This window comes from Chelon labrosus, assembly GCF_963514085.1.
Source record: "Chelon labrosus genome assembly, chromosome: 13".
NCBI classification, from domain to species: Eukaryota; Metazoa; Chordata; class Actinopteri; order Mugiliformes; family Mugilidae; genus Chelon; species Chelon labrosus.
The window spans coordinates 6,528,225-6,537,037 of record NC_140346.1 but is presented as its reverse complement, the minus strand read 5'-3'; the positions used below and the strand labels follow the sequence as shown (position 1 = coordinate 6,537,037).

General features: G+C 43.2%; 1 protein-coding gene across 1 annotated transcript; it reads left to right on the top strand.

The window, feature by feature from the left end:
• Nucleotides 1-258: 258 nt before the first annotated feature.
• Nucleotides 259-8,328, top strand: tsku (tsukushi small leucine rich proteoglycan homolog). The gene is made up of 3 exons (XM_084558771.1): nt 259-523; nt 4,766-5,077; nt 5,675-8,328. The coding sequence occupies exons 1-3, from the start codon at nt 509-511 to the stop codon at nt 6,413-6,415; spliced, it is 1,068 nt and encodes a 355-aa protein (XP_084414897.1). The 5' UTR covers nt 259-508; the 3' UTR covers nt 6,416-8,328.
• The last annotated feature ends 485 nt before the right edge of the window (nt 8,329-8,813 follow it).

Genomic DNA, 8,813 nt, shown 5'->3' with positions numbered 1-8,813 from the left:
AAATAAAACAGCTGTATTTAATTAGATTAATTCACGGTAGCGATGTTTATAGCTTAAATGATTAATTCCACATTCTGACCAACACAAGCGCCATGGCACCAGTAGCCTAGGAAACACATTTAAAGACCCAACTGACATTATCAGTGACGACCTATGTTTTGCTCTAGTGTTTTAGCCTAAACTAGAAGTGAACCCCTGCTAAAGTTGAAGTTGAAGCGCTTTGTTTTGGAGATCCCCAACAGGAAGTGCTCTTATTTTGCATGCTTGCTTGCTTTACGGTGGTAAAACGAGCCGAAGCCCAGACAGGACTTTATGGGATGGGAACAGACGAGTGTCGGGGCAGAGCTGCCAGCTCTTGGCACTTTATTGCGGCGGAACAGACACGCACACACACGGGGAGAGATCTGCAGAGCCCATGAAGACCAGCAGACAGACGAAGCACCGGGACGCAGGAGCGCTGCGAGGGGCTGGAAAATGGGAGCGGTGAAGTGAAACGCGGACTGTTTGGATGAAAGGCTCCAAAGTAAGTTAACACGGGCTGACGAGTAAAGCGATCAAAGTGGGGGTCGTGTTTCCTCTGTGTCCAGCTAAACGCCCGTTAAATCATCGTCGACCCGCGGCGTAGTTTTTTTTTTTGGACGCAGGAACGCAGCAGACCATTTGGGACCTCTGGTCAGATCAGATTTCACGTTTGCCTCTGTTGAAGAAACCGCCCCTGGTGTCCCGTCTGCACTGACCAGGCTCTTGTGTGTCGTTACCACAAACGATCCAGACAGAGAAAGAAAGTTTGCGGTGCGTAAAGTGAAAGATGCGCGCAGAGGTGACATGTGGCGCTGTGCTGACAGCCACTAAAAAGGGGGCGGGGTTGGCAGTAAAAGTTACTTTAGTGCAGATGAGGATGGCTGTTTTTAGGTGTTTTATCAGGAAAGACAGATCGCAGCAGTGTTTGCCACGTACGGCTGCAAGAAATTTGATCTGCAGAGGTGCCCGTGCTGCGAGCGAACACCCGCCTCTCCTTGTCTCCTGTTCACTTCCCGGCCTGGCATGGCACGCTGGTTCACGTTGAGGCATTGCACGAGAGAGCTGAGACAAAGTTGAGGAGACGAGATGTGAGGAGTGATATGCAAATCAAGAAGGAATCAGCCATCACCAGGTCTGTGGTTTGGATAACAGAGAAGTGTCAGTAAAGGATGTAGTAGTTGTTAAAAGTTATTTAAGTAAAATGACTGCGTTCCAACATTATTCTATGTTATGGCATTTCACTTTAGACTTGTGTTATTGTTGCATATCTGTGTAATCAGCAGTTTTATGTTGTGGCTGGTGGGTAGTTCCCCTTTTTAAAACCGGAAGATGTTCAATAGATGTAGCAGAGTGAAAAGTAGATCTCAGTTTTAAAGTTACTGTAACAGAAGTATAAAGCAGTTCAACCAGAATGTAATGCAATCCTTAAATGCTGAACTTGAATTTAATTTCACCTTTAGACTGGAAGGTTTTTGGTAATAACTTTTTTTCTGTTAAATGAAAGGGCAGTGTGCCTATCATTTATCATTATTATTATAGCCTAAAGTGAAGTTAACCTGTTGAACTGTACTGTTTATTGACGTTTATTCAGTATTAATGAAGCATTAGTACGCTTGGTGGCCAAAAGGTTGAGTCACTGGTGATAAGGAATCCATTCTAATGTAACAGTCCTGCATCAAATACGCTTCATAAGATAAGAAATAAGATAGGTTTTATTTGTCACATGCACACTGTTCTAATGTTCACTTTACGCTGAAACAGCGTCAGATATGTCGCAATTCCATGTTTTTTTTGTAGGATGGAGTTTGTGGTGCTGTTAAACCGGATTGAATCAAACATAAAAGCTGTTATTTAGCCTAGCCCTCTGACTAAAACGGAGTCATCAAAAAAAAAAAGAAAAAGCACAGCCTGCAAAATTTCAAGATAAAAACACAGTTGAATCAACAGCCCTCTCAGTTATTTTAAACAAATCCTGAATACCAGAAACCCTCATGGAGATTAAGTGCATTCTGTTTTTATTAGACTGTATTAGTTTTCACTAGGGTGCTTAATGAACTGGAAAGTGAGTGTATTTACATGCCACTCTGAGTCTGTTTCCTCTGGCTTTGTGGAACAATGCACTGAGATGAACATGACGAGTCTCCTCGCTGCTGAATTCATTTATTCGCCATATCCGTAGGCTTTCCATCGCCCCCTAATTGTTTTAAAACACTTAAGTCAATTCAGTTGAAACTCCCCTCCTTCCCCTCGGTGTCGTGTATTAATATGTCTTAAACGGATTAGTGTGGCACCCATCTCCTAATTACACAGTTTTGCGCTTTCAGCTCGTGGATTAAATTGGGACAGAGCGGTCTCTGCGACACGTAGAATACATCAGAGCGCCGAACAAAAAGAAGAACTGGGTGAGGTGTTAAATAGTACAGATGAATAGATTACAAGTGATGTTTGCTCTGTCTGCTGCCCTGACTAAAGTTTCTTATGTCACAACACAATCGTATGCAGATGAGGAACGGCTGGCAGCTGGTAGACAAGCTTTCATTTGGCTTTAGATAAGGATTTGACCTGTAGGCAATAAAAGCTTTTACAATGACTTTTGACACACTTAAGCTGATAACACACTTCCAGAATTAAATTATCACAGCCATGAAGTTTATCAGAACTTTGTCATTAGGTGAGAAGTTGTAGTTCAGCAGAGTCTATGCAACAAAGAGCAATTAGTGGTGTGTGTGTCAGCTGTAGGTGGGTCTCTAAATAAATAGCTATTGGCTGTCGTACCGATTTCTCAGGATAAAAAGACCCCTGAAAGTGAGAAGGTGTTGGTGGGGGTGGGGGGCGTGATTTCACAAGCCCCTGCCAATTGCCCATTCAGAGGGTTCACAGCTCGGACTGCTGTTGCCGTCGGGTAATTGCAGTAGTTAGAATGTGTCTGATTTGAGGGCAGCGCCGGCAGCAGTTTGCTGCTCGCCGAGATTTATTGGCGAGAGGTCGAGAGGAACACCTGGCGCAGAAAGTTCACAATCCTCGCTCAAGCAACAGATGGAGAGAGGGTTGAGGGACAGGCGGTCGCAAAAAACCACGCAGAGGTGACGAGCTGCTGAAGACCAGATTGGTGGATGGTGGAAAAGAGTGGTTTTACTGGCAGTTTCCCACGTTTAGCCGGAGTATGCCTTCTGTGTGGTTTTAAGACGAGGCAGTTCTCTTTGAGGCCTGGAGTTTCAAGGGAAACAAACTTGTTACCGCGCAGACGGCTGAGAAGAAACTTACTGTAAATTTTATAATGGAAAAACAGCATTTGCTGTAGATGTTAGTTTAAAAATCATTTGCCAACTTTTCCCCTCCCACATCCTTGATGTGGTTCGTTCCATGGTTGGACTATGTAGCTTGGGAAGAGCTCAGCTGGAAAAAGTCCTGTTAAATTTTGTTCAGCGGGTGAAAGGTTTCTGTACTTAACTTGACAGTCTTAAAAGCTTGGCCAGTCCCATCTAGTCGGCTAGAGGGACTCTGACCTGGCGCGCACGCACACTCCCATTTCAGCCAGTGGTAGCTAGAGGTTCAGGGGTCAACACAAAAAAGAACACTGCACAGAGGTGAACAGGTTTTACTAATTAGACTTTGAGCCGTGGTAATCAGTCTGCATATGCTGACCCACAGCAAGTATGCAGCGATGTGAACTCATCCTGTTACATAAGGTAAGATAAATAACCTTAACCCTTGTTAGATATTCCTGATAAAAGCTCTAATAGGAGCCACTTAGTATGCCATTATTGCTTATCCCATACAGTCAGAATCTGGTCCGCAGTTTGTTATTGCAACATAAACTGAGGCTGTATGACATGTCTGCGCTATAAAGTGCGGACTGCACCTTTAACACGCAAACTTTCTGCTGTGTCGTGCCCGGGCGAGTTGACCGTGACTGTTCATTTCTGCCTGTTGCACAACACTTATTTGAACATTTGTGTATGTGCGCACACGTTGCTTTAGTTGAACTGCAACCTTACACAGATAAACACATAGCGACCGAGCAAGAGCTGCAGAGAGGTACGATGGGTTCTCTTCTCTGGTTTTATCACAGTCGGTGCAGTATTTAACAAATCTGATATATATTTATATAATATTCTGTTATTTTAAGGTGCATTTATGTCGATAATGTGTTTTTTTCAAATGTTTATTTCAAAATTTAAAATGATTGATTTATATGTTGTTTATTTAGTTTCCGTTATTATATTTTATAATTACTATTACATTATTCTTTAATAATTTTATAGTGATACATTATCTCTAAATCTGAACTGCACTGACATGCTCAAGATATGGGCACTTCTCGTTGTTACCTGATTTCAGGACGGAGCGGAGATTTACATTACCCTCAGATTCTCATTTTTACAACCTAACTCATTGTAAGAAAGTGCAAATGAACTCATTGATCAAAGAAATTAGGTCACACCCGTTGGGAGGCCAAGAGCGAGGGAAATTGGGGCTACTCAAGTTGCACAAATGAAGGCTTTAAAGTCTTTTCACAAAGCTTAACAAAAGCCTTGAAGATGGCATTTGAGCAGGGAGCAGCTCCTTGAATTTCTAATATCACAGGGCAGGTGTTCTGTGAGGAGTCTTGTACGAGGCGTTCTGATCTGATCTGCTGATCAAGGCTGTTCCTTTTTGTATCATGATAACCTTTGCAGCCTGTGCAGGAGTGCTGCGGTTTAGCAGGTCTCAAATGTTAATAATGAATTCGTTCTCTCTCCAGAGAACAATGGCACTTCTCCTGTGGTTTGGCCTGTCGCTGCTGGCGGCCGTCCAGTCCAGCGCTGTCAAGAACTGCCACCCCGGTTGCCACTGTGAGGTGGAAAGCTTCGGCCTGTTCGACAGCTTCAGCCTGACCAGGGTGGACTGCCGAGGGCTGGGGCCCAGTGTCTCCATGCCCATCCCCATCCCGCTGGACACTGCCCACCTGGACTTGTCCTCCAACACCATGGGCCCGCTCAGCGACACCATGTTAGCTGGCCCAGGCTACACCACCCTCGTCAGCTTGGACCTCAGCAGCAACCATATCACAAAGGTCAGTTACACTCTTTGGTGTTTTGTATTTGGATACGACTTATGGCTAATCTTTGCCACTCTTTGCTAAGTTTAGATAGAAAGGGAATTTGCAACACTTGCCAAATATATTAAGGTACCAGCCATCTCCTCTCTGAGCCCTTTTGATTGTAGCAGTAAACAGCCAGCAATTTCCCTAAGGAGGTGGTGCAGATGAAAGCAGACTTAAAAGCAGAGGGACTACTGTGTTGATATTCATTAGGTAGACGCAAACATGACTCCGCGTGACAGCTAATGTTGGTTTGTGGCTAATGGATGTGTAAATTTGCAAGGATATTATTTGTTGTACGTTTCAGCATTTTACATTTACTGGTCACTTTTAATTTGTGTATACACCTATAGAGGAAGGATAAGTAGTAAAACAGTTTTACATTAAAATAAAAAAGTGGACAAACCATGTTTTTAACATGGTCTATTTAATGTGGACCATGGACCAACATACTGAGATAAAATGAGACCCATTTTGATATTTTTAGTTTCAGCAGTTTTGACTTGCAACTCTGAACTCTGTCCGTTTTTGTTGTTTTTGTTAACTTGTTCCTGGTCTTCCCACTTTCAGGTTAGCCCCAGTGCGCTGTCCAAGCTGCGCTACCTGGAGACTCTGGATCTGAGCTACAACAACCTGGAGAGCCTCTCGTCAAGCTGTTTCTCTGGGCTCCCTCTGTCTGAAGTCGACCTCAGCCACAACAGCTTCCGGGAGTTTGACATGGACGTCTTCGCTGCCAAAGTTAACGGCGAACCTGTCACCGTAGATTTGTCTCATAACAAGCTTGTGTCAGTCTCTGCCACTTTGCATGGAAGAGTTATACACATTCAGAGCCTAAACCTATCAGCAAACCAACTGTCTAGTGTGCCGAGCATGGCAGGACTTCCGCTGAGGTACCTCAATTTGGATGGTAATCCCATCACGCAAATCAAGGAGGGAGCCTTCGCTCAGCTGAAAGATCTGGTTTATTTGTCCATTAGTGGTCTCCATGAGCTTCAGCAGATTGATCCTCACAGCTTCAAGGGCCTGCAGAGCCTTCAAGTCCTGGATCTCTCAAACAACCCCAAACTTCAGAGTCTGGACCCTGCAATGTTCAGCGGACTAGACTCTCTGCAAGAGCTGAATTTGTCTGCTTCTGGTGTGTCGTCCTTGCCAACGAACATACTGACCCACCTGCCCAGCATAAAGAGTATCACCCTTGGGCGAAACATCCACTGCTGGAGGACCCAGAAGCAGGGGCAGTTCCACAGGCAGATGGGGCAAGTCCAGCGTAATGAGGTTCTGAACTGTAACGTGGAGGGCGTTGTGTTGTGAGACTGTGCCTGTGGACATGGACCACTCCTTCCAATCCTGACGCCAGAGCTGTGCCTTACCTGCTTTGATATGCAAAACACTTCTTTTTTTGTGTTGTCTAACTCAGTTACATCTAACTGAAGGTGATACCGTGGAATGTCTTAAAGGTTTAAAGTAGCCTTCACAAACTCTTAACACAATATCATCCGTGCTGTACCTTTTCAAAGCACAGTGAAGCTGCATTTTTACATAGCTCAGAACAATTACTTTTACATCTAACAGCCTTTCATGATTCATATACGTTTTGTAAAGTTATGTTTGTAGATTACTTAAAGTTAGATTCAACGTGGGACCATACTAAGAGTTATTTGCACTTATTCCAGTTGTTTTTTTTTAAGTAATGCACTTAAACTTGCCTTCTACATATTGCCCATAATATCCAAATGGAGGGATATTGAACAACTGTTAACCACTAAGATTTTTCATTCGACTTTGAATGTGATGCTTAATAGAAAAGGACAAAGGCTTGTGGAGAGTTCCTTGAGAAAATTGATACCACTCTCATGTTTGTTTGTTCAGTATGAAACCACAGCCGGAAGCTTATTAGCCCAGCTTTGCATAAAGATTGGAAGCTGGGGAAAAATGTTATCCTGTTTGAGGAACCTTGGATACACCAAACCGACATCAAAGAACTAACAGCAACGGCAGTGGACTGTGTCTCGGCCAAACACACTGCAAAGACTACAGACAACTAGCATGTGCACATGTTCTGCACCCACGCAAGAGGAAATAACTCTCCAGACCTGAAAGTGGCAGTAGTCTGTATTTGACATTTATATGACAAAACTGGAACAGTTTGGACCATCAAGGAGCTTCCTTCATCCCGGATGGCCATGTCATTATGAAAATATTTGCAGGTTCCATTGCTGATTCAATGTAAATCCTGTGGAGCAATGGGTCTTCACAAAAATAATCCCTGACAGCTTCACAGTGGCCTACAGTCAACCGGTGGCTTGGTGTGTCATGGCTCTAAATCTCACAAGTTAACAAATTTTTTTCAAGTTAATTTAATTCAACCTTCAAAAATTTGGTTGCAAAAAAGATAAAAATATAACCTATTTACAAGGTGGTTCTGTTACCTTCATAACCAAGTTATCTTTTTATCCCCTATTACCAGTCTCAGTGCTGTAAGCTAAGCTAACAGGCTGCTGGCTTTACTGGCTTTAAGTATCAAACCCAAATAAATGTCTTTTATTTGGGTTTGATACTTACAGTGTAGTCTTGTTACACATACTTTAATGTTTATCCTCAAAATAACAATTTCATTACTTGAATTCTCTTTCTTTTGAGCGCAGTCTCGTCCACTGCACAATTTCTCTTCACGACAACGCTACAAGTTTGGTGTAACAGCCTTTGAAAATGAACTACAAGCAGCCTTTGACACAACACGCATTGACCTGTGTTGTGTTTGATTCGACGACATTGCTCAACAGGAGTAAATGAGCCGTGACCATGTTGAGGAGAAGTCTGCTCTGACCTGCAGTCTCCGGTTGAATAGGCTGTCTCAACAACACAACTAATTTGACCGACAAAGTGATCACATGTTTGGATATGAAGTGATGCTGGTGTGTGTTGATGATTAAACACCACGCTGCACTGCGCCGTCACGTGTGACCTTGCGTTACTGTGGTATTTAGAGGACCATCGGCCTCAAGACTGCATGGTAGGATTTGTGACTGTGAGCAATCTGTTAAGAGTCTTAAGTATTTTGGTTTGGAGCTTTTTAACCGAAATCCATCTTTTCTATTGGTTAACTGAAAATCAGATTAGCCCAGTCTTAGTTTCAGAAGTTTATATTTGTATGTATGTAACTATATTGTATATAACTTTATATATATGTGAATGACAAGCGTAATAAATGGACTATTCTCACATTGTGGTGTCAGCGTCTGCCGTTGCTCACTTTTTGTGTTTGACGAAAAAATGGCAACAATTGTTAGGCGTGTCAGCGACGGGGAAACAAACAAACGTTAAAAGCATAAACCACATACGGGGGGAAACATCGTGTTAGTGTCTGCAGCACATTTAACTTTTAACTGGAGATCCAGTTTTTTTTTAAATCGGTGTGTGTAGTTTGTGTCCATGCACAACACTGACTCAGCAGGGTGTGTCTCTGCAGGACACGAGGAAGGCTTAGATCACAGCGGTTTACCCTCACAGCAGTTGTTTTTTTTCACGTGTTACAACTCAGTAAAACCTTGTGTATAAAGCCTTTTTTTGCTTTATTTAATTGCAAGTGTCTGGATACACAGACACTTCTGGTCTTGAATGGTCCTTAAAAAAAGTGGGCAGCCACACAAGGGTTTGGCAGGTTACCATGCTACACTGGGCTGGTAACCTGCCAAGGAGCTGACTGGAA